At 51.6% G+C, this 24,299-nt stretch overlaps 9 protein-coding genes across 9 annotated transcripts; 4 read left to right on the forward strand and 5 right to left on the reverse strand.

Moving 5' to 3' along the window:
- Window positions 1-74: 74 nt before the first annotated feature.
- COCMIDRAFT_36977 (uncharacterized protein) lies at window positions 75-755 on the reverse strand (the record flags this gene model as incomplete). Its single annotated transcript, XM_007690002.1, has 4 exons — window positions 75-169; window positions 233-329; window positions 412-514; window positions 571-755. The coding sequence occupies 4 exons, from the start codon at window positions 753-755 to the stop codon at window positions 75-77; spliced, it is 480 nt and encodes a 159-aa protein (XP_007688192.1).
- A 1,921-nt stretch (window positions 756-2,676) lies between these two features.
- Window positions 2,677-4,426, forward strand: COCMIDRAFT_36978 (uncharacterized protein; the record flags this gene model as incomplete). The annotated part of the gene is made up of 5 exons (XM_007690003.1): window positions 2,677-2,911; window positions 2,963-3,085; window positions 3,140-3,650; window positions 3,702-4,266; window positions 4,319-4,426. 5 exons carry the CDS (start codon window positions 2,677-2,679, stop codon window positions 4,424-4,426), a joined length of 1,542 nt encoding a protein of 513 aa, XP_007688193.1.
- Window positions 4,427-5,154: 728 nt separating this feature from the next.
- On the forward strand, window positions 5,155-6,417 carry COCMIDRAFT_26516 (glycoside hydrolase family 10 protein; the record flags this gene model as incomplete). Its single annotated transcript, XM_007689989.1, has 3 exons — window positions 5,155-5,617; window positions 5,693-6,153; window positions 6,274-6,417. 3 exons carry the CDS (start codon window positions 5,155-5,157, stop codon window positions 6,415-6,417), a joined length of 1,068 nt encoding a protein of 355 aa, XP_007688179.1.
- A 2,911-nt stretch (window positions 6,418-9,328) lies between these two features.
- On the forward strand, window positions 9,329-9,688 carry COCMIDRAFT_26517 (uncharacterized protein; the record flags this gene model as incomplete). The annotated part of the gene is made up of 1 exon (XM_007689990.1): window positions 9,329-9,688. One exon carries the CDS (start codon window positions 9,329-9,331, stop codon window positions 9,686-9,688), a length of 360 nt encoding a protein of 119 aa, XP_007688180.1.
- Window positions 9,689-10,551: 863 nt separating this feature from the next.
- COCMIDRAFT_95966 (uncharacterized protein) lies at window positions 10,552-11,829 on the reverse strand (the record flags this gene model as incomplete). The annotated part of the gene is made up of 1 exon (XM_007690025.1): window positions 10,552-11,829. One exon carries the CDS (start codon window positions 11,827-11,829, stop codon window positions 10,552-10,554), a length of 1,278 nt encoding a protein of 425 aa, XP_007688215.1.
- A 600-nt stretch (window positions 11,830-12,429) lies between these two features.
- COCMIDRAFT_95962 (uncharacterized protein) lies at window positions 12,430-13,381 on the reverse strand (the record flags this gene model as incomplete). Its single annotated transcript, XM_007690026.1, has 3 exons — window positions 12,430-12,806; window positions 12,855-13,228; window positions 13,284-13,381. The coding sequence occupies 3 exons, from the start codon at window positions 13,379-13,381 to the stop codon at window positions 12,430-12,432; spliced, it is 849 nt and encodes a 282-aa protein (XP_007688216.1).
- A 681-nt stretch (window positions 13,382-14,062) lies between these two features.
- COCMIDRAFT_36983 (uncharacterized protein) lies at window positions 14,063-17,619 on the forward strand (the record flags this gene model as incomplete). The annotated part of the gene is made up of 2 exons (XM_007690004.1): window positions 14,063-14,092; window positions 14,146-17,619. The coding sequence occupies 2 exons, from the start codon at window positions 14,063-14,065 to the stop codon at window positions 17,617-17,619; spliced, it is 3,504 nt and encodes a 1,167-aa protein (XP_007688194.1).
- A 451-nt stretch (window positions 17,620-18,070) lies between these two features.
- On the reverse strand, window positions 18,071-18,803 carry COCMIDRAFT_26520 (uncharacterized protein; the record flags this gene model as incomplete). Its single annotated transcript, XM_007689991.1, has 3 exons — window positions 18,071-18,387; window positions 18,483-18,541; window positions 18,787-18,803. The coding sequence occupies 3 exons, from the start codon at window positions 18,801-18,803 to the stop codon at window positions 18,071-18,073; spliced, it is 393 nt and encodes a 130-aa protein (XP_007688181.1).
- Window positions 18,804-19,608: 805 nt separating this feature from the next.
- Window positions 19,609-24,235, reverse strand: COCMIDRAFT_26521 (uncharacterized protein; the record flags this gene model as incomplete). The annotated part of the gene is made up of 4 exons (XM_007689992.1): window positions 19,609-20,601; window positions 20,650-23,692; window positions 23,876-24,037; window positions 24,180-24,235. The coding sequence occupies 4 exons, from the start codon at window positions 24,233-24,235 to the stop codon at window positions 19,609-19,611; spliced, it is 4,254 nt and encodes a 1,417-aa protein (XP_007688182.1).
- Between the last annotated feature and the right edge of the window lie 64 nt (window positions 24,236-24,299).

A 24,299-nucleotide genomic window follows, 5' to 3' on the forward strand; every position in this document is an offset into this window, starting at 1 on the left:
GCCGTCAACAAGGCAAGAGAACCTCGATAGTGATCCTCCCATCGAAAACAAAGGACTCAGTGCCATCACCGACATTAATGTTCCTGCATAATTTTCTCATTACCAATCCTTTGGGTAAAGGTCACCGTCCTGTTCGTGATTCTCCAAATTCCGCTCGCACCTCGCACACCTAGGATCGCGGGTATTGATAAGCCCATGCTTCAGACCGATTTGTGTTGGTGGAACTGCTTACCCTCGTAATTATCGTTTTCTGCTTTCAACAGCATTACGTTATCGATATACTTGCCGTATGCGCATAGCATCTTGCCCTCATGTGGACCCTGTCCAAACTAGGTACGGGAAATTGTAAGTGAAAGGTGTTTTGAAAGCAGCAGATCAGCGTTATGAGAGAGCATCTCAAGCATCACTTACATGCACTCCCTGGAAATATGTCTCCACTTGCGCCGTGCGTGCATCAGGCCTGAACATGATAGTTTGCGTTGTAAGGCTATGATGTGTGCGGACTGGTCCGAGACTAAGACGGTTAGATTCTGACATACTACACAACCACCAAGAGATTCAAGAGAGTACCGGTTCTTAATAGCGGCCTTTACTTCGTTCACGCTCTTCATGCTGTTGTTGAAGGGATAGTTCGCGTCAACGTCTGGAACGAACACTTCGTCCAACATATCGAAGTCTTTCGAGTCCAGCGCTTGGCAGTAACGCGATACCACGTTCTTTATGGCCAGCACATCGAGCGGATTGATTTCGGTCATGGCGGATAGTTTTGAGGACAAGATAGACCTTTGCGGGGTAGAAGGCTTATATGCCTACTCACCCGGAACCCCACTTTTCGGAACCGAAAATGTAGGTGTCAAGGTGAGAGAAAGAGAGGCGAGTTTTTCTAACATAGTGTACCCTACATCCCAATAAGATTGATAGTATCATGTCTGATTTGAATTTGACCAAACGGTATCATGAATCCCAGAAAAGAACAAGAGGTCACTAAGCCAGCCAATATATAGGTTCGAAACAATCGACTTTGTAGTTAAAATAGTGGTGGAATGAAGATAATGTACCCGAATTGCGCGGCTCCTGCGTTGATATTCAATGGAGGCACCCCTCCCGAAGCAGACACCATTCTTTAGATTACTTGTTTCACGGCTAGTCTCGATTCTGGGAAACTGGATTCTCGACCGTTTTCACTATGTTCTTTATCGTCTGGCAGCCTGTCTCTAAAAAACTGTTTGCAGCTTCTATGCATTCACTTGACAAGTTTCGCGGAACGCTCAATGCAAGTAGGACATTTACTTCGTACATCACATCTGACCTGCATAGACCATTGAAGCTCACATTGATATCATTATACAGCGCTAGTTTAAACACAAACATATCATGGTGGCCCGGCCAAGATGGAAGAAATAGACCCGGACAAGATGAGCAAAAGTGGTTGTGGTGTGCAAGTCAAGCATCTTGCAAATGAAAGCAATCTGTCGCTATTCCAATTCTTTTCAAGAAGTCCGCTAATTTGTTGCATCGCAATTGGAAAATCAACATCCGCAAAGAAACCTTTATATGAGAGAAGCAGAACATTCTTGATAATCTTTTCATTCATAAAGTTCATTAGCGCATCCAAGCATGTGAATAACACTGGATGAACTTATCTGGTAGCTGACTATGTAGAGTGGTTGCGAAGGCTGCTCGAGTTGTTCATAGCACGTAAGAGCATAAGCCAAGAACAACCGAGCATATTCCTAGCCGAAAGCTCGGCTGGCCGAAAGCTAGGCAAATATGCTGGCTTTTGTTATCAAGAATTCGCATTAGACTTGACGCAACACCCACACTAGCCCGACTTCAGAGACTGATAGGCTCCAAAGGTCGGGACGCCTCCCGAGACCGACAGACCTGAACGAGACTTGGCGAACGATTCATCGCACCACATGATACCAAATTATATCTCAACCAGTCATTCACACGGCGATATAACCAATCAAAAGGCAAGATCTCCGCCTTGAGATCCTTCAGCAAGATAGTGGCTTCACGTGTTTGCCGGTAGGACAAATTACTACACCCTCTTCATTCGTTCATTTACCGTCATCCTATACCCGCACACCAGGATTGAAAACATACATATGCATGTATGTTTGGCTTGGCTAACTAAGCGCCCACTAACTATAGAACCACGCCTTGGATACATCTCAACGCTACGGGCCAGTCCGGCGTGATGCGCGCCTTTGGAATCCTCCCACATATCTTGCATATAATCCCTGTATGGGTTTCGGCGAATCAGCGACGTCATACGTAGTGCTCAACCTGCTCACCGATGTGGCCAAACAGAAGTGGACCTCGATAGCATGGATTGTCCTATTTGGAAAGTCTCCGTCCCCAGCTTTGGCAAACTGATGTATATCAGACCCCGTATACGACGCGAGGCGGCCTATCAGCTGAACGTATGCATCTGTGCATCAAGGCTTGGATCCCAATAATACTGCTGAATCAGCACTTTGTGGAGGGAAAGATATCCATCTCCACAGGTCACGCTATGCAGGCGTAGGCAGTAGGTGCGCCTTTTGGGTAATTGCGGAGTAACCTAGCTTATAAATTCATGCTGCGTTTGATTCTTGATCTCCTCCCAGAAAACCCAGGAACGCCGAATCAGTACCGGAAGGCACTTCTGAACTTGACATCTCAACAAGAATGGCTATTTTAGCGTTGATGGAGTTCGCTGTAAAACCGCTCAACGTTGGGCTTTTGTCGCTTGGGATACTCTTTACAGCAATACTATGGCGTATCTTCTACATGCAAAAGCTCCATCCCCTTGCGAAGTTCCATGGGCCATGGTACGCAACTTCATTCTCTTTAGTGGGTGCTATGATCTCGATTCTTCGCAAGGAACCTGAGTGGATTACGCATCTTGAGAAAGTGTACGGAAGTAAGGCAACACGCAGATCCCACATGGTAACAAAGGTCTAACATACCATAGCGGAGCATCCTATTCGCATATCTCCTTATTTGCTCCTCTTCAGTAGGCCGTCGTCGATCAAAGACATCTACCGAGACAACCAGTTGAATGTCAAGGGTGGAGTCTATCGATCCGGGGCTCTAGGTTAGTGTAGGTATGAACCGTAAATAAGTCACGTATTAACTCTGCGCATCAAAGGCCCCCCGAACCTGGTCTCGATTGTAGATGGCGAAGAACATCGCGCGTTGCGAAAAGCGTTGTCGAATGGTCCATGGACTATTGGTCCGCTGAAGAACGCATGGGAGTCGCGCTTCGACGAACTCGTCACACTCTTCATCAGCAAGCTCCATGAACATGCCGAAGCCAAACGCACCATATGTTTGTCCGACAAGATGACTGAGTTTGCAGCTGATATTCTCGCCATGATATCGTTCTCGGAGCCTTTTGGCAGCATCAAAAACCAACGCGATGAGAGGGGATTGATTGGAAATTTTCGCAAGGGTCTTCCCATCTTCGGTTTCACGGGAAGATTCAAGTTCCTCCGAGAGAAGCTGCTGCCTCTTCCTATTATGGGAAGACTGTTTCTTCCATCTACCGCTGATGAGGCAGGAATGGGCTGGCTTATGGGCGAAGCAGAAAGGCAGATAGCTGCTCGTGAGAAGCTCATTGCCGAGGAGAAATTTCACGGGAGGCCGGACTTTATGCAACAGTAAGTCATATGCGAAGATCAGGTATAGAACAATCGACTAAGCATAGTCAGCTGCCTAGACGCTCGCTTCTCCGATGGCTCTCCATTGACCCCATTACAGAAGCTTAGTCATGTCACACTGCTTATTCTAGCTGGCGCTGATACAACGGGTACAGCAATGGGTATGACGCTTCAGTTCATGCTCACCCACCCTTCGGTCCTAGAACGAGCACAAGCAGAGATTGAAGCAGCTGACTCAAAGGGGGTTCTTTCCACGCCAATCCGTTACGATGAGATGAAGCAACATCTCCCGTACTTCGGGGCATGTATCAAGGAGAGTCTTCGTCTTGGACCTCCAGCCGCGAACCTGTTTTCCAGAGAAGTTCCAAAGGGAGGAAAAGTCATCGACGGCCACTTTGTGCCCGAAGGCACCGACGTTACGAACTTTGCGTACACGATTCAACGAAACAGAGAATTCTATGGCGAAGACGCCAACGAATATAAACCAGAGAGGTGGCTAGAAAGCCAGCAAAGGAGTTTTGACATGGAGGCGGTTCAGTTCACATTCGGCGTTGGACCACGGGTTTGCCTGGGTAAAGACGTGGCAATACTGGAATCGCATAAATTGCTGCCAGAGGTACGTTGCAAGGCAGATGACGCCTCACATATACGAATACTAACTGATGAAGATTATCCGCCGGTTCGACTTTGACATCAAGCAGCTCGGTAAATATACGGTTACTGGCGGCGTAGCCAATCTTCTGGGTCTGATGGTGCGTCCGAAGTTCAAGGCGTAACAGCTAGCAGGGTTACAAACAAGCCTTTTACTCTTGATTCCATAGCGGTTCCTTGCAGACATACGGCTATGGTGTTGGGCGAGATAGCAACGGGTAAAGAGGCTAAAAGCCAGGGCTAAAGCTTTGCACTTTCCCCGCACTATGAGTTGAATACCAAGCCCATCGGTTGTTTTTTAAACGCATATTTTAATATCTCCGAGAAGACCCATGTGACGCCTTGCCCGATGCATAGCACACTACCCCATATATTCACACCTACACCATGTCTGCCGTCATATATGCCGAACCAGTAATAGGGCAGTGTCAAACGTCCTCTTCGCCAGCGAGGATACGTCCCTGGCTTGAGCACAGCTATATTTTTGGGTCTGCATTATAGTTGGCAATCTTAAGAGTTGCGTAGAGTGAGTATCGTTGGCTCAATTCTCGTTACTCAGGGGATTTATAGGTCTGAATCACGCTGACTGGCTGAGGCAAAATGCGATTGCAGACATGGTGTATCCACACCTAGTCTAAGCACTATGATCGCCGTCGTGTACAACAGTCATACGGGGAACTCCACCCTCGTATCCATGACAAGACGGTTATTCAGATCAACTCGGGTAACGCGTAGATGAAAGAGGTGGAAACCGAGATGCCTCCAGCCATTATGTGTGATGAATACATTTGCATAAATAGGAAAACGATCCCACGTAGTAAAAGGACAGAACTTCACCGAGTTTCACTCAACGATGCATTTCTCAATTCTTACCACTGCCCTGGCGTTAGCCAGTATTGCCTCTGGCACGCCTCTTTCAGTCAGGCAAACAGCCAACGCTCTCGATGCTGCTTTCCGTGCTCGAGGCCGCTCTTACATCGGCACTTCACTGACCATTCGCAACGACAACACGGAGCAAAACATCATCCGCAGCTCAGAATTCGGCTCCATCACGCCTGAGAATGCCATGAAGTGGGATGCTACTGAGCCCAACCGCAACCAGTTCAACTGGGGCAACGCCGACGCCGTTGCAAACTTTGCCACTCAGAATGGCAAGCAAATGCGATGCCACACGCTGGTCTGGTACAGCCAGCTACCAGGCTGGGTGAACCAGATCAACAACAACGCCACATTGATGAGCGTGATGGAGAACCATATCAAGCAGGTAATGGGCCGATACCGTGGCAAGTGCACACACTGGGATGTAGTCAACGAAGGTACTTCCATCTTTTCTTCCTCCAAACCCCCCAACAAATAAATTTCTGGACAAAATCTCACACAAACGTACACAGCCCTCAACGAAGACGGCACAAACCGCGACAACGTCTTCCTCCGCCTCATCGGCGAACAATACATGCCCATCGCCTTCCGCATGGCCGCTGCTGCCGACCCATCCGCAAAGCTCTACTACAACGACTACAACCTCGAGTATGGCAGCGCCAAGCACGCCGGCGCGCTCCGCATCGTCAAGCTGATTCAGTCCTGGGGCCTCCGCATCGACGGCGTCGGTCTGCAGGGCCACTTGGTGTCTGAGCCTACGAACACGGCTAGCCAAGTCACCCCCAGCGTCCAGGTCCTGACAAAGGTGCTGCAGGATTATGCGGATCTGAATGTCGATGTTGCGTACACCGAGTTGGATATCCGATCGAAGAATCCGAGTACCAGTCAGAAACTTGCGGATGCGGCGGCGGCGTGGGCGAGGGTCGCGCAGAGTTGTATTAATGTGCAGAGGTGTATTGGTATGACTGTTTGGGTACGTTTAATCCTCCTTTTCCCTCCCTCTCTATTTCCTTTAAGATGGCTTCGCTTTCCCTAGACGTTGTGAAAGAGAACAAGGGATTTGGTGAATTTAAAGGCTGACGAAGATTTGTAGGGAGTTGCCGACAAGTACTCTTGGGTTCCTGGCACGTTCAACGGCGAGGGCTCGGCTTTGCTGTGGAACGACAACTTCCAGAAGAAGCCCGCCTACACGGCGTTCTTGGACGTGCTCAACGGCAAGAACGTCACCGCTGTATAGATTTCCGTTGCGTTGCAAACGGCGCGGGAATTTGGGCAACCAGTGGTGTTTGTTGGAAGTAAACCAAAGGGCTTGCGATCAAGAAACCGTGTGATACAACAACCGCAATGTCTCTTCTACCTTGTAAATATTCAAAATCGCAATCTTTCCCACATATTCACTCCTCTTCCAAGCCAACCCACCAGAAAAAACCAGTGAACGAACGAGTCATTCCCTACCCACCAACATCTCGCTCCACCTTCTCCCATCACACCCCCAATATTTCCCATTCAAGCAATTTCGCAAAACTCCCATCGATCGCTGTGAGCCTCAAGGCATCATCCATGAACAGCCCCGTATTCCTCTTGGCCTCGCCTCTCTCCTGCACCCACCCTCGGCGTTGTCACACAGCCATTGGCCCGTACGGCGAGGTCCCTCCACCTTGCTGGTGGATATGCAATGCGCACACCGGACCCTTGGCCCATGTAGGTATCGCGTAGCCAGGGCGTTGTCCGTTTGGGGGGATATTCCCTGTTTTGAAGGGGGGGGGCTTGGGAGAGCGGCATGACTTTGTCGTTTAAAGTGAATTGTGTGCAGGAGACTAATGGGGCGGGCTCGCCGTTGGTGGGGGGGAGTGATGGCGGCATTGGATTAGCACGTGCCGGCGCGCGCACGCCGGGCAAATGGCTTTCCGCGGGCTGGGGCTGGGCTGGCGGAGGCTGCCGGCGTAGAGGGTGTGGGTGCATGCATTTGCATTTATATCTGCCGGGTATGTGTGGGTTTGGCCCGTAGTGTTGCCGTGGAATCTTGCTCTGCGGCAGGGTGCCTTTGTTATGCCCGTCATGTGTGGGGTGATGGTACTTGTACAGATGTACTTGCAGTAAAAGGTGGATGGATGGATGTAAACCTTCCGTTTCATTACTAGCATGCCTGTTGTCCTGTAGGAGATAGATGAGGCAGTCGGCTTTGGAAAGGGAAAAAAGGAAAAAACATAACGTCATTTCTTAATGCCTTTGAAAGAAGGTTGCATACACACACACGCACAACACACATGCTAACTGCACGCTTCGGCGTAGCTCCGCCTCAACTGCTCTCCTCTCGTACATGCATGTAAGAAGCAAAAACCTTCACCTGCTACGAAAAACACTAGAACAAACCTTCCCACACATCCCCAATAAACACCCTCCCTTCTCACGCCAGACTCCCCATTCAAACCCCGTCCCACACCAACCTCCACCCACACAAGCGGCTAGCACCGCACCCCCCTCCTCGCACCAGACCCACGACCTGCACTTCCAAGGGTCAATATTTTTTCCTCTATCAATCTCCGGTTAGCACCAACATACTAACTTACGCACCACCAACCCCCCCTTCCAAGCCGGCCGCATAGACGGTGGCCCGCCGCCCCCCCGTTCCACAGCAGCCGACCGGTCCCAGCAAACCAATGACGTCGTAGTCTACCCTTTTCCCCCCCTCCCGCCCGCTTGGGGAGCTGGCTAGCTAGGCCTGCATGCCCTTTTACGGCCCTTAGTATGGTGTTTGCAGCCGTTCCAGGAATCAATGGTTGTTGTGCTGCATTTACCGTATGAGGAAATTGGACGTGTTGGGTTGGAGACTTGGTCGTAGTGTGTGCATATGTGCATAGATTGGACCGATTACTTACTACTGGCATGTGGGTTGCTTGGAGGGTTTTCTGGTATCACTACTGCTATGCGTTGCATTGGGTTCTCGTTTTCTTTTCTCAGTAATCGGTATTGAGAGGTTGCGGCTCTTGAGGTTGTTGTGTAGCCTTTTGCTGAAGCAAGACCGGTCAGTGCACATGACTCGTGGTTTTGAGTGGTTTTTTGTTTGCTGCGCTTGTGCGATAACGGTTTTGTGATCCAGAGGATTGCATTCTTTTGACGGGCTCGAGATTTGCTTTGGGACATAAGTATCGAAGTCGAAATCGAAATCGGATAGCTTTTGAATTACTTCTTTTGGCTTTGAGGGTACTTTGGCAAGTAGTTCGTTGGACAGCTTTCTCTGCATACCAGTCAATGTCTCGTCTAAGATCTGTTCTAATTGACCTCATGCTTTGCTCTTGTGGAGAAAAGATGATACACTTCAGGGGCAGAACGGCTGTGAGTTCAGCGCTGCGCTCCATCGGAACAGCCCGTGTTGGTGAATTGCATGTCCCGTGTTGATCACACTATAATCCAAAATCGGCATACTGGACTTGACGCGTTCAAGATATATCTCTGTTGTACGACATTCTATTTCTTGTTCACAAATAAAAGGTAACTAGTCATTGAACTTTAGAGTTGAGTTTCTTTGCCCACCAATGAAGCCCCAAGCAGCAAGCCCCTCAATGCCACTATTCACAAGCTTCGACTACGGCGCTGACAGCATTACTACTGGCCATGGCCCGAAAAGCATCTTGCGCCACTGATATATTATACGAAACAGCCACCACTTAGCGCCGGCAATGTGCTGATCTCTCAATGCCGCCCACAGCACAACATGCCGTTAATTAAAGCATAACGAAGATACAAAAGAAAATCCTGATATTCATCCCTAGGATCCAATTAGATACGCCATTTTCCATCGACTGTGCTATCAATCCCCCCTCAGAACATTCAAACCGCTTATCTAGCCAAGTATGCAAGTGCAAACCCCAAGAACCTCGGCCCATCTCCAATTTCTTCCCCGCCTCATTATACACCACCCTCAGAAGACTTCGCTACCCACCCGTCGATTTTAGTCCGTAACATACCATCACCATCGACGTCCGTACACATAAATCCAACCAGAAACCCCTTCTCCATCCACTTGCTTTTCCCATTCCCAATCCAAACTGGTAAACACCACAACCTAAACAACAGCGCCAAAGTTCTCCCTCATCACCCAGCATCATCACCCCAAAAGAACTCTACCAAAAAAACCCCCCGAAATCATGTCCCCGAAATCCCTAAACAACACCTACCACCCTCCACCTCACCCCTACCGCAACAAAATCATCGTCGCCGGCATAGTAATGGCCTTATCCGCCCTCCCCACCCCCTCTTTCCTCCTCCCTTCCTCAACCGTCCTGCCGGCCACAGTCGCACGGTACCTGCGCTACACACAAAACTTCCTCTTCTACTTCCTGTACGTTGCGCACGCAGCCGAAACCGCGTGGTTCACTACGAAACTATCCAAGCATGGGGTGAGCGCTGGGAGTGGCGCGTGGTGGAAGTGGCTAGGGACGAGTTTCGTGGGTGGGAAGTTTTGTTTTGAGTATTTTGGGAAGGTGGTTGGGGAGAAGACTTTGTGAGGTGCGGCGGCGGAGGAGGATGAGGGGGTGGGTTAAGTTGGGCGAGGTGAGGTGGTCGGGTTTGCAGAGGGAGGGTTGGTGCGAGGGAGGGTTTGGGGCTTTTGTGTAGAGGTTTTTGAGGAGGCTGAGTAGAGGGCGAGGACGCAGTTTATTTGGAGGGCAGTGGAGGTGTGGAAGGCGCGGGTTTCGTGGTTGGCTGATAGGGTGCGGAAGGAAGGGAGTTCTGAAGCGTCGAAGTAGGGGCGCATGGTGTGGTTTTGGTCTTGGTTCTTTTGAAGTGTTTTAATATTGGGGTAGGTGTATCGTGTTTCGTAAAAGAGAAGGTTATCAGAAGAATGATAGGAGAGGCGTAGTAGCGGATACAGATTGATAAATAGCGAATTAGTCCGGACAGTGAGGAGAGAAGGGACTGATGTTGGAAATGGAGAAATCGAGTGAAAGAGAAGAGAGAGTTATATGTTTGTTCCGAGTATTTTTTAAAAAAAAGAAAGGTCAATCTACTTAAAAGTCGAAGTGATAGTGTGGCGAAGTGCGGACGGGAGAACAATAGTAAGGCGAAGAGGGGTGTTTAAGTAAGGGATGGAACAATGTAAAATCCTGTTGGGAGATTTTATTACACATTGCATACAAGCAGCATAAGGCTGTGTTTTTGTCCCTGAAATTGGTGCAGGAGTCCTGATAAGGAGAAGATACCAAGAAAGCTTCTACGGCACCAAAACTTGAAAACTCCTTCCTGCGAATCGGTATGTTAAAAGAATTTGAGCTTAATACTCAATTAGTCTTCAATATTTTTAGACGTTACTTTTATACTTGGAGGGGGTTAGATCATGAATACAAAAAGCAAGTTTCCTTCTTCTTATCCCTCAATACCCAATATCACACGCCGTAACATCCTCCACAAAATGCTTCTCCCGATACCCCCTCGTCCACCAAAGATACCACGGCACAACATTCATCTTAATCTTATGCCCCAACCACGGCGTATCCTGAACCGTCTTCACCACACTCTGACTCTCATCAAACGCCGTATCAATCCTCGCCCGCCTGAGCCTCTCATACGCATCAAACGCCTCCTTAACCGGCGCACCCTCTTCCCGTCCCGTCTGCATCCACCGGGCCAAACACCTCGAAAACAACACACCATCTTCAAAAACAATTCCCGTCGCTTCTCCCTGGGGCGGCATCGCATGCGCAGAATCACCAATAAGCATAACCCGCTCCGTCGCCCACTTCCCCCCTTTAGAGAGTGTAAACACAGGCCAAAGATACAGCCCCTCCGCATCCTCAATCCAATGCGCAATCTGCGGATTTGCCGCCCCAGAGTAGCGTTCTAGCATCTCATCCCGCGTCTTCTGAGCATCCGCACCCGCAGCTTTCCAGCCGTTGCGGTCCGCGATCTCGGGAACTTGCATGAGAGCCCCGACGTAGATGCTTTCTTGCGCGCGGTCGTGGAAGGAAGTTAAGAGCATACCGCGGCGCCCAAAGTTCATGCCGCTGACGCTGAAATACGTGGGCTCGAAGGTGCCGGTGCTGGGGTCTTTGCGGCGGGGGGCAAAGCCAAAGGCGTTGCAGATGCCACTGTACATGGCTTTGCGCTCTGGCTCGACGTGCTTGAGGCGCGTGACGCTGTGGATGCCGTCGCAGCCTATTAGGATGTCGGCTCGTGCGCTGTCTCCGTCTTCGAATTCGATGGTTACGCCGGTGGAGTCTTCGTCGATTTTCGTGGTCTTTTTCCCGCAGATGAGCTGGATGTTTGAGTGCTTTTCAATGGCGGCAAGGACGCCTTTTAGGGCTTCGCCTCGTGTTATTCTCAGCGCTGTAAATGGTGGGTCTCCCAGGCCTTTTCCTTCAGGGCCTTTGAAGGATGATTCGGCAATCTTGACGTTGGTGTATAGGTCGAAGACTTCCACGGCAAAGCACTCTGCGCCATAGTCCTGGGCACGGATTTCGTCAAGCGCTCCTAGGTGTGAAAGAAGACGGAGAGCATTTGGTGTCAGGTTCACAGCACCGCCGATGGTTGCGGGCTCGGGTCGGATCTCGTAGATGGTGATATTGGGTGTCTGGGAGGCTGGTGCGAACTTGGTGAGAGAAAGAGCAGTGGTCAGGCCGGCTATACCACCTCCCAGAATGATTATATCCATAGGTTTCTCTGGAGCCATAATGAGACTTCTGATTAGGTTTCTTAGTTAAAAAGTGCTAGAAGGACTAGAAGAATAAGTGTGTGCAAAGAGATATCGGGTTATGGCCAACGCGGTGATGCTTAAGTTGCCATCGAAATCACAATCCAAGCAAAGCTAAAGTGCACCCCGCTAGGCGGGACGGCACTTATACATCAGTGTCATACATAGGGTTGTTTCCTGAAACTAGTGCTCACCGTCATTGTGAGTGGTGCGGGTAGGATGAAGTCTCGGCAAAGTTGGGGAACCGACTAGACATGATCCTTACCTCAGAGTTCCCGAACAACCCGCCCTTGTGCAAGTCGTATGGCTCCATAGAGCAATGGAAGCACGATGCGTAATGTTGTCCGACGGTGTAAATGGCTAAATGGCGAAACGTGAAGTGCACGGCTTAGGCATCTGTGAAGTTGCAATCAAATGCAACGGGTAAAGCAAAAACTAGTTATGTCAAGCTTGGTATTTCCCTACTAATCCAAAATCCATACAAACGCCGTCGGCCCATGCTTACTAACGCACAAATCGTACAAGATACACTGACAAGTTCACTTCCAAGTCTGACACCGTCTACTGCTTCTTCTGGGCATTTGGACCCATCTCCTTGCTAAAGGCAAAGTATGAAACCTCGAGACTGGTGAGGGCCCGGATACCGACAAGCAGGATCAGGAAGAGCGGGATGATGGCAGCAAAGCCCATGAAGATGCCGGGTGTGAAGTATTGGTACCTCTCAAACAGGCCGCTGTTGGTCGAGTTGGCGCGCTTAGCGTGGGAGGAGAGGTCGCGCTTGAGCTCCATCTGGACAGCGTCTGGGAAGGGCATGTCCATCTCGTACTGTTGTTGGATAGACTCCTTTGCTTGCGACTCAGTCTGAGGTGTGGTGATGTAAATGACGGTGTAGTCGTCAGCCTTGGCGTCATTGACGATAAATTGCTCGAGTGTCGCATCTGCACAGGTCAGTTTTGGCGCCGCATCTCAGCCGTATGGAAACAAACCATCGGATTGAAGCTGCTCGATGCGAAGCGCCTTGGATGTAGGCGGCGCTGCGAATGTCTTCCTCTCAAACCACACGTCGTCATCGTTGTAGCCCTTTCCGCACTTGGTCACAAGGTGCTCCGTGATAGCTTTCGTGTCGATGCTGCCAGCAATGTCGGGGATAGCGACAGTCGATTTGACCTCAGCGTGCTTGCCAGCCATGTATCTGCTCAGCTGGGGTGCAGCGCGGCCATCAGCGTAGTCGGCAGCGGCGACGCCCCTCTGCTCAACGACGAGGTAGGATTTGGTGGGGCAGTGCTCGAGAGCTTTGAGGACGTCGGCGGTGACGTCCGATGATGCGGCGATGGCGGCGTCATTGTTTGGGACCAGCAAGCTGCATGGTGGTTAGCTTGGAGACGTGAGGATGCACGGGAAGCTGGCAGGCGTACTCGGCCGTAGAGAAGAGGAAGAATGGCGACGTGTTGCGGAATGCGAGGGCCGAGGGTAGAGCCGCGAGGGCAAGGGCGCCGGCGAGAGTCTTGACCATGATGATATCGGGGGATGGCGGGTTGATGGGGTCTGGTTGCTTGTCCGCGATGTTCGCTGAAGCTCAAACGCGATGCGGCAGCCATGCATCGGCACCAGCCACACTTGTCAGCCACACTTTCTCACTAGCCACAGTGGCGGCCAGGCCCTATGACGCGCTTGCTCCCCATGCATGCAACAAATGACAATGGAAATTCGGCAGCGCCATAAATTATTCACCACTCATCCAACCACGCATCCACAAAAAGCTATGCGCATCCACACTCCCTGCGCCACCCGATTGTTAATACTGTAGAGCCGCACTGCCGCAGTTGTGCCTGGCTGCCTGGCCTGGCCTGGCCGAGGAATGAGTGCGACTTGACTCATCTCGGTGGCTGCGTCTTCTCGAAACGGCCATCCTAGCGTACCTGCGCGTGTCGTTTCTGCAATATAAACTGCTCGCCACTGCACGCTTCCCCGGCATTACCCCCAAAAGCTGTCTTTTTTTCTTGTTTGTTTCCTTTCCCAGTTCAGCAGGCCGTACAAATACTAGAGCTTGCTATTGTACTCAATTTTCTTTCTTTCCCGGCCCGAGGCCTTTGTATGATCAATATTCCCTCAGCCACCAGCGCAATCACTTCTGGACCACAAAATATGTCGACTCCCACAGTCGCCTCCCAGCCGCCGGCATCTGCTCCAGGAAATGCCCCACGAGCACCACAAAGGCGACGAGGTGGACGGAATCGAAACACGAATGCGAATGCCAGCACAGACACACCCGCACAGCCAGAGCAGCAACAGCAACCACAACCAGGACAGCAGTCACAAAGAGGCGGCGTTCGAGGCGGCAGGGGCCGTGGTCGAGGAGGCCGCAATGGCCCAGCAGCCCATGCGCAGCCTAGTGCTGCACTCGATCTAGTACCTGCCTCTGTACAGGAAGCCGCACATCGGGGTGGAAGAGGTGGACGTGGAGGACGAGGCAGTGGTCGCGGAAGAGGTGGCTCAGAGCGTCCTCCCCAGCGGATAGCTGCTGGAGGCCGTCAGTTCGGTGGGCAGTTGACTGTTGAGGATGACACTGGATCCGTGTCCTCAGAGACGCCCCAAGGACTACAAGCAGACGCACCTGCCTTTCAGCCAGGCAAGCCGATTCCCACTCGCAAGCCACGACCACCGAAACAAAAGCAACCACAAGCCCCAAAGTCGACTGCGCCCGATATTGCCACTAGAACACACGAAGACATTGACAACGGCCATTACGAGTGCGCCATCTGTACAGAGGACATTACGAGACGAACGCGGGGCGTCTGGTCGTGTAGGACATGTTGGACAGTATTCCACTTAGGATGCATTAAGAAATGGTCAACCAACGAGGGCTCAGCAGCGGCACGACAACAGGCCCAGGACGGAGAGACGCCTCCACCGAGGCAATGGCGTTGTCCAGGATGCAATTTGCCAAAGGATGTTTTGCCAAAGAACTTTCACTGCTGGTGTGAGAAGGAGCTGGACCCTCGTTCCACACCTGGTATACCCCCGTTCTCGTGCGGCCAATCTTGTTCACGACCACGAGTACTTCCCAAGCCATGTCCACATCCTTGTGATTCGACATGCCATGCTGGACCCTGCCCGCCTTGCAGTTTAATGGGACCTACGCAGCACTGCTTTTGTGGCAAAAAGTCAGTGACACGTCGCTGCGTCGATACCGATTACGAGCACGGTTGGAGCTGCGGTAACATCTGCGGAGAACTCATGTCTTGCGGACAACATCGCTGCGAACGACCATGTCATGATGGTCCTTGTGGCGCTTGTGAAGAGCGAGTGCCAGCGCGTTGCTACTGTGGCCAGGTCCAGAAGGACATTCTGTGTCATGACCGAGAAATTGAAAAGGACAGCAGCCAGTTGCATGTCGCTGCAGACGGCACTAGTACGGCAGAGAACTGGGTCGGCTCGTTTCAATGTCCTAACAAATGTGGTCGTTCTTTTGATTGTGGAAAGCACACATGCGAACAGGCGTGCCACCCACAGAATCTGGAAGCACCTCACTGTCCACGATCTCCGGATGTGGTCACCCACTGTCCTTGTGGCAAGACTGCACTGCGCGACATGTCAAACAAAACTCGGACAAACTGCGAAGACGGGATACCTAACTGTGATAAACCCTGTGGGCAGATGCTGGCATGCGGACATACATGCCGGCAACACTGCCATCAGGGCGAGTGTCGGCCATGCCTGGAAAAAGTCAACATTTCGTGCAGATGCGGCCGTACGTCTTCTCCGACGATATGTCATCAAGGCACCGAAGAGCCTCCTCAGTGTATGCGCGTCTGCCGTGTCTCGTTGAACTGTGGACGACACGAGTGTGGCGAACGCTGCTGTGCTGGCGAGAGAAAGGCTGCCGAACGGCAGTCTAACCGTCGCAAGCCGAGACCATTGGACTCAGCACCTCGCCGGCCCCTTGAAAACTTTGAATCAGAGCATATCTGTACTCGCAGCTGTGGCCGCCAGCTGAAATGTGGTAATCCTGAGCACCGTTGCCAGGAACTTTGTCACAAAGGTCCATGCGGAACGTGTCGCGATGCCATCTTCGACGAACTCAGTTGCAATTGCGGACGCACTGTCTTGCAGCCTCCTCTACCCTGCGGTACCAAACCACCACCTTGCCGATTCAAGTGCGAGCGGCCCAAGGAGTGTGGTCATCCTCAGTTAGACCACAGTTGCCATCAGGACGACCAGGCTTGCCCCAAATGCGCTTTTCTGACTACGAAACCATGTTTGTGTGGCAAGAGTGTTCTCAAGAACCAGCCGTGCTGGCTAAACGAAGTCCGCTGTGGCCAGGTGTGTGGTCGTACTCTCAAGTGCGGCACACATAAGTGCCAGAAGCAATGTCACCGACCCGGAGAATGTGAAGAACCTTGCACCCAGGCCTGCGGAAAGGAGCTCAACACCTGTGGTCATCCATGCTTGGCTCCATGCCACTTCCCTCATCCGTGTACAGAGGAGAAGCCTTGCCCGCATAAGATTTTCGTCACCTGCGATTGCCAGAGAATCAAGCAAGAGGCCAAATGCAACGCGTCGAAGAATAGCGACGGCAACTTGAAGAAGAACCTCAAGTGCGACGACGAGTGTGCCCGCCTTGAGCGAAACCGAGTTCTAGCGCTTGCTCTCAACGTCGATCCAGCCCACCAAAACGACCATATCCCCTATTCCGATGCTACTTTGAATATGTATCAACAGAATTCTACTTGGGCAGCCACGCAAGAGAAGCAGTTGCGGCTTTTCGCAGCTGATCCAGAGGAGAAGCGCCTCCGATTCAAGCCCATGCCTCGCAACCAGCGTGCCTTCATACACTCACTTGCAGAAGACTTCGGCATGGATTCTGAGAGTATGGACCCGGAGCCTCATCGCCATGTGGCCATTTTCAAGACCCCAAAGTTTGTCATGGCACCAATGCGAACACTTGCAGAGTGTGCACGCACTCGTCAAGTCCAACAGCGTATTGCTCCTGCACCGGCTCCAGCTGCCTCTTCGTCTACAACACTCCGCCCCAAGGCCAGCACTACAAATGCCGATCCATACAATGCATTCCTTATCCTCAATCCTCGCTTTGCACTCACTATAGAGGAGCTCGCTCCTATCGTCAAGAGTGTACTGGCAACTACGTCTTTCCGCTGCGAACTGGAAATAACCTTTCTCTCGGATGAGTCAGTTGCATTGAAGCCGCCTCTAGCAGCTCGTCTCAGTATCCCAGAACCCGACATGCAAGCCATGCTTGAGTCCATCCGAGCACCGCTGTCCCAAGCTCTCAACGCGCAAAGCATCGGCAAAATCCAGCTCGCGCGCCTCGACTCGACTATGACAGTTCTCCGCAAAGAATCAGACGTCGGACCCGGATCCGGCTGGAGCCAAGTCGCAGCATCAAAGGGCATCCCTACACGACAAGTGCAGAAGAGCACGCCGTTTGGCAACAAAGGTGGCTTCGCAGTCTTGAGTCTGAGCAGCAAGAAAAAGAAGAAGGAGACGCCTGTTGAGGTGGCTGAGGACTGGGAGGCAGCTGAGGAAGAGGAGGAGCAGAAGGAGAAGACTAGTAGTTCGAGCAGTGAAATTGTGAGGGAAGATGAGGGTGCTGTGCCAACGGATGTGCCCGAAGCTTCGGAGTCTATGGCTGTTGGTGAAGAGGATAAAACTGTGGCTTCGGAGCAGGAGGTGCCTCTGGCGACTAGACCTACGTCAGGGAGATGGTCTGATCTTGAGGATGGGGAGTAGATAGATTTATCTCCTTCCTCTTTGTTCACCTGTGGAATCGAGGGTATACGGAGAGTATGGTAAAAAGTAGATGTCAGGCATAAGAAAATAAATTCGATTAAACGGACATGTCGCATTTTCCTAATTACATGTGCAATCGCAATCGCAGACAAAATTGTCCCCGTGGCTGTTAGACTCGACGGGCTTCCCAATATTAACAAGCAATATTTAACTCCCCTTTCTCATATCCCCTTGTCTCGATCTCACAGCAATTTACATCACAAAAGGTCCCCCTCCTCAACTCGACAAATACGCGCAAATAGATATCTTTCATTCTTCGATAAAATTCGTATTGCCCTCAAGTCAAACCCCCCAAAACGCCAAATGTCATGATCCACAATACTCATCTCCAAGCGTGATCAAAAAACGCCTTCCCATGCCCCCCCCCTTCTCTCCCTCTCTATTCCATCTCTTAAAAATTATTCTGCTCCCTCATCGCCCTCTCCGCCTCGCCTTCACTCACAATCCGCTTTCCAATCCACTCCGTCTGGAAACTATCATTCAGCTTACTCAAATCGGCAATGACCTCTCTGCACGTCTTCATAACCGCTTCTTTCGGCGTGATGGACCCGTCGGTCTGGACGCGGAGTTCAAAGGTGGCGAAGAGCGGGTGCGGGACCTTGTAGGCGGCGAACATGATGGCGGGGTTTTTGAGGAGGCGCTGAGAGAGCAGATTGCCGAGGGTGTGGTCTTCTTTGTTGAAGGTGAAGACGGCGGTGTTGGGGACGCCTGGGTGGGAGGGTTAGCCAGGGGGGAGGAGTTCAGCGGGTTATAGAGGGAGTAGGAGCGAGAAGGCGAGGGAGGAGAAGGGAAAGGCGACGTACGGGTTTCCGCCTTTTCTTCGACTTTTTCTTGGCCTTCGTCGAGGAGGAAGAGCTCGAATCTGGGGGAGATCAATATTAGCTTTGTGTAGAAAAATGTATAGGCAGAGTAGGGTGCTGTGTATATATGCTAGTCGCATGAATGCAAGAGGTTGCGCTGTCCAGACGTTTGCGTGGGCGGGTGGTGAATCCACGTCGCATAGTCGTTGCGGTGCATCGTCCTCGCACAGCAACACAGAATCATGGACCGCGCATACCGAAGATGACCATGTATGTTGGATCGAAAACGAAAAAAATCAAGACATACCTGTCTGGCGCGTTCATGGTGCTGGTATTGTCTTCTTAAATCTACTCTTCCTGGTCGTGTGTATGGACGCGATTGCCTGAGACTTGCGCGGCGAAGAGGCAAACTTCTCTACTTGAGGGTTGATAAAGGCTTGAATCCAAAGGATCGAGCAAGGTGACTGGTTTGGGGAGGTTGATTGGCCACAGGTAAAGACTGCGACAGAATGTAGTGGCTGTGGGTAGAGATGCTCGGAGGTGAGGTTGTTAGTCCGCACTTGATGTTCTTTGTGCCCTCTCTCACCGCCCTGACCGTGAACGTGCGGCCCCACACGAAGGCCCTAGTTCCTGGCCATGTTCGTTCAGAGGCACTACTTACCAGACATCAAGACGCAATAGTACAAAATCAAGACAAAGTCAATCAATCATAATCACATACAGTCAATCCAACTCCACACACAGCAACACAAGGAATATCAGTGAAGGTAATTGTCCTCGACAGTATGCTCGAGTGGTTTGATATTCAGAAAGTTCTACGGGCTTTTTCTACAAGCCTCGTTGGCAGGAAGTGCAATGTAGCCAGCAAAAGCTGGAAAAAGACCAATTCCTCCTCACCTGCCCACAGTCCCCCTGTCCAAAACACCTTGCCTCTACAATTCACAATAGCGCCGCCAAACGCCGATAACACCATGCTTTCTCAACTAGGCATTTCCTCCACTGTGCACCATGAAACAGATTTCTCACGCTTTAGAAGAACAACGCTAAACAAGCAACATTAAAAGTATATACAGGGCAACGATGAGGAGGAGGCGTTTTCGCGCGAGGCCCCTACTACCAATCGGGACACCTAAGTCCGGTTGATCTGCGCTTGCTGCATGCCCGGACTCTGTTGCATTTGCGGGTTCTGCGGCGTCGCGCTTCGACTGGGAGGTCGACCATTCAGTCCTGGACTACCGGCTTGCTGTCTGGCCATCAGCCGCTGTTGCTGAACAAGTTGCTGCTGATAGTTCTGTACCGCATTTGGCTGAGGAGTATTGGCCATGCCACCATTCTGCTGGAAGTACTGGTTGTTCGCCATTTGCGGACCAGGAGATACGCCAGGTGATCCAGCTGCTGCGTTCATTGCCTGTGTACGTTGCTTAGCCAGGAAACGGGAGAGGTGGTCGGAGGCCTGTTTTGTGACTTGTTCTGGGGTCCAGTCCGGATGCTGTACCTTTAGTTGATTTTGGAATTGGAGGAGTTGAGGCATGTGCCCGCTGGATAGGGGACGTGCAGGGGTTTGCATGTTTCCGTTACTCTGGTTGATCCGTGGAGATCCGGCGTTGTTCGACATTCCGTTCATGGCACTGTTCATGGCACCATTCATGTTTTGATTCGGCATGGATGCCATCATGTTCGCGTTTGGCATGCCGTTCATACCCATGCCCTGGGACAGATTGCTAGCCATGTTGATTTGTTGTTGCTGGAGTTGGAATTGATGTTGTTGGTTAGCGTTGAACTGGCCTCTTTGCATTGCCATACGCATCTGTTCCGGCGGGCCCATACGTTGTCCATTCTGCATGCTACCCTGCATCTGTGCCTGGGGAACACCTGGTGTGCCCATGGGGACACCAGACATGTTACCATTTCCGAAATTAGCTGGCATACCCTGCTGGGATTGGTGCCCCCTGGCAGCCATTGTCGGGCCGTTCTGACCCTGTTGCATAGACGCATTAGCCATTTGTGGAGGAATATTGTTGCCCCCAGGCGTGCCATTACGTTGCATTTGATTGCTGACACCGTTCGTCATCCCTGCCTGTGCCTGCATTTGGGCTTGCTGCCGCTGTGCTGCCATTTGTTGCTGTGTGGTGTCAGAAGCGTACAAACTTTCGGGATGGGGATATCTTACTCTAGCCATCATCTCCTGCGCCATTTGCCGTTGCTTCAGCTTCTCTTCGCGTTCCCACTTGAGACGACTGAACTCTTGAGGCGTGTGAACGGTGTTCTTTGGTGGCGCAGGCTCGTGTGCCTTGCGAAGCGCAGCAGCCTTTTGAGACTCGGCTTGCTTGTGGGCAGCAGATTCGCGTTTCCTGGCTAACTTGCGCATGCCATCAATAATGGCGAGATGACGGTTCTCTCTTCTCCTCTCAACTCTGATTGGCGTGGTTGTGGGTCTTCGGCGCGGCTGTCCTGGTGTCTGTCCTTGCTGCTGCTGCTGTTGCTGCTGGGCCTGGAACTGAGCAAATACAGTCTTGTTCGCTTGCTCCAATCGACCTTGGTAGGTGCGGAAGTACTGTGTCTTTGACATTTCTGCTGGCAGTCCCTCGAGCTGCACCCAGCGTTCGAAGCATTCCCAAGGTGTCCGACGACCTGACCCAGATACAAATAGCGATGGTAGAGACAGTTGCTGAGAAACCAGAGACCAGTTGAAGGTGTACTCCTTGACCAAAGCTCGTAGTTTCTGGTCTTCCTCCCACAGCCACTGTGACGGAGTCCGGTTCTCGAAGAAAGATACAGTAGGCATATTGAACTCTGTTGGTGGCCTGAACTGGTGGGCGGCTTGCAGACGGTCACGGACGTGCTTGTTCTCAGCATTGAACAATGCAACATTGGTCATCTCTGGTGGCAGATCATTGCGGCAGAACAGTCTGCGACCTGGAGTAGATGGCATCGAATGCTCTGCTGAGGTTCCACATCGACTTGGCGGCGTCGAAGGTTCATCTTCAGAGTCGTAGTCGTATCTACTTCGCTTCTTTGGTGGCCCTTGGATTTGTGAAACAAGCTTGCCTGTGACAAACTTCGAAACAGGAAGAATAGGGGGTTCCGTTAAAGAAAATGGATTGGTGTCGCTGGAGCCCTCGAACATAGGATCGTAAAGCGGTAGTTCCCGGAACATGGTATCGCTGGCAGGCGTGCGATTAATCTTCATGACGACATCGTTGTATCCTAGAGAAAAGAGACCAGCAGGAGGATTGGCGTTGACGGGTGTGAGAACATCGTCGTCTTCACCGTAAGACTCGCTCTCTGTCTCATGCGTGCTGGAATGGACGAGGTCTGGCGTGGGGGCATCATTCATATCTTCATCGTTGCTTGTGCGCCTTGCAGTCTTCGGGATGTGTGCATTGACCCGTAGGCTTGCCCTCTCTTCCGGTGAGCAGCTCACATACTCGGCACACCACTCTGCAAATGTAGCAGCAAGAGCTTTCTTCCATTTCCTTTCTTCCTTGAAATCCGTCTGCATCCACTTCATTTCGAGGAGGAGCTGGTCCTGGTGGGTAAAGGGACGTTCGGGTTCAGCTGCCTTTTGAAGTTGTCGTAAAGACCACCGGTTGGCATTTTGTAACTGATACACTCTCTTGAGGATTTTGTAATCTTGATGCTCACGAATCATTGCGAGTGTTCCTGCTGTCGACACCGTCTTTCTTGCAGAGGCAACAAGGTCCTGTAAGGGCACAGACCGCGGAGGGTGATGAGCCTGGTATTTGAACAGTCCCTCCAGGTAATCTCGACTGGAATCTTCCGAAGCACCCTGAAGAGAGGCATAGTCTTCATTGTATGACTGCAGGGCTTTGGATGCTCGGGTTGGGGTCTTCTTTGCAAACACGATGGTCGAGACTTGCTGGGATTTGCGCTGGTTAGTCCTCGCTCGGGGAGGACTGGTGGAAGCCGACAGGTTGCTCGAACGAGGTGTGAGGATCGACTTGTGAGCCGCCTTGTCTGAGATGATCTCAGAAACAGATTTTTGTCGAATTGCTCCCGAAGCGACGCGGGTGGTCATACGGTCGTTGTGAGAGTTGTGCCGTTGGGGTGAGGTTGCACCCCGCGTGTCTGTCGCTGGTGCATCCCGCATTTCGGTATCCACGTCAGCAGGGGGTGTGGGGTGATCAACAGTAGCGGAAATAGGTTGCGATTGGCTGTTTCTGCGGTCGGCATTGTCACGGTCCAGGGCCGAAGGTTCCGCAGCGACCGTAGCTGGCGTTGGCAACGAGTCAACCGCATTGTCCTGGGCAGTCTTCCACTCAGTCGACTGGTCCGTGTCTGGAACGTTATTACGTGAAACATGGTCGATGCCCTCTGTCAACGAATGCACGTCGCTTCCGGGCTGTGATTCGCCTAAGCGGCTCTTTCCGTCTCGTGCTATGCGTATTGCTTGCTCATCCTCCAGCTGCTTCTCAATGTCGGGTGTGGGAGAGTCCTCTTCACGTGCTCGAGCATGTTCCCTTGCTTCCGTCATTCGTTTCTGTAGCGCACGCTCATGATCCTCCTTTACTTGTTGAGCAGCGGGGTCAAGAACATCGTCATCTGGTAGCGGTACATTGTTGCGTTCCTTGTAGGCTTCCATGTCTGGGCTAGTGTCGGGAGAGTGATGTTGAGCATGTGGTGTTGCCTGAGAGTACGGTCCAACGGTTGATGATGGCGAGGACACATCGATGGACGCATGTGTGGGAAGGTTGGCAAGGCGTTCTTCTTCCTTTCGTTCTTTTTCAGCAGCCTTGCTCAGCCTCCTCTCCGTATCTTGCAGCCTGGCTTCTTGCTCCTCTTTCGGTGGCAGATGTACGACCTGTGGTGACTTGGGCTGGTCTTCGGTTGCAGAAGCATCTATGTCTTCGTCCATTGGCGGGGCGATGTCCTTGAGGTCTGCAGCAGGGCTATCGGCGGCAGAATCGTTCTGATCTCGTGCATCCTGGACAGCATCGGCTGCTTCAGGGTTGACCCTTTTCGTTTCCTCCTCTTCCACAGGGGGCGTTTTTACATGCGGTGTCTTTACCCGAGGAACAACATTAATAGTGTCGCTTGGCATTGATGCGTCGACTATGTTCTTGGATTGGATTGCATCAGAGGGCGAGGCAGAGGCAGCGCGCAGTTGATCCTCAAGGCTGGGGGTGCTGACGGCTGAAGACGGCGATGATTTTGTGAAGACTGATTTGGTGGGATTCTGAAATGATAGTGTGCTAGAGAACGTTGTTTGAGTATCCGTGTGGGCCACGGGGTAGGGTAAAGATGCATCGTTGAAGCGCCGACCTCTAGAGACGCGACCGTGTTAGCAGATTTGGGGGGGGGGGGCAGCGTCGACGCGAACAAAACAGTAACTGTAGCGACAGTACAGCGGCAATACAGAGGGAGAGGCATCTTACTTTGAAATGTCGTTTTCTTCGAGAAAACGCAGTTCGTCTTCGTCTGGTTCGTTGTAGACGAAGTCCTCTGGTCTGGGCTGGTGCCCGTTCAGAGTGGCATTGCAGCAGCCTGTTACCTTCCAGAGAGCCCGGAAATGGCGCTGCAACGTCGTGGATGCGAGTCTGGAAACATGACATTAGCACCACACCACAACAACGCGTTATCAAAATAAACGGAGCGATTTTTCGGTGTCGCATTGCCGCATTTAATCGATATTATCGCTCAAATGGCAAACGCGATGCACAGTTGTCGAGCATGACTTACGCGGCTTCATTTGTCTTCTCCTGGCGTAGGGTTTCCCGTAAACTGTCGAGGGACATATGAAGGCCGACTAACGGAGGCCGACATCCGTTATCCACGAGTGCCGCCGTTGTGATGAATTAT

The sequence above is a fragment of the Bipolaris oryzae genome (genome assembly GCF_000523455.1).
Source record: "Bipolaris oryzae ATCC 44560 unplaced genomic scaffold scaffold_69, whole genome shotgun sequence".
NCBI classification, from domain to species: domain Eukaryota; kingdom Fungi; phylum Ascomycota; class Dothideomycetes; order Pleosporales; family Pleosporaceae; genus Bipolaris; species Bipolaris oryzae.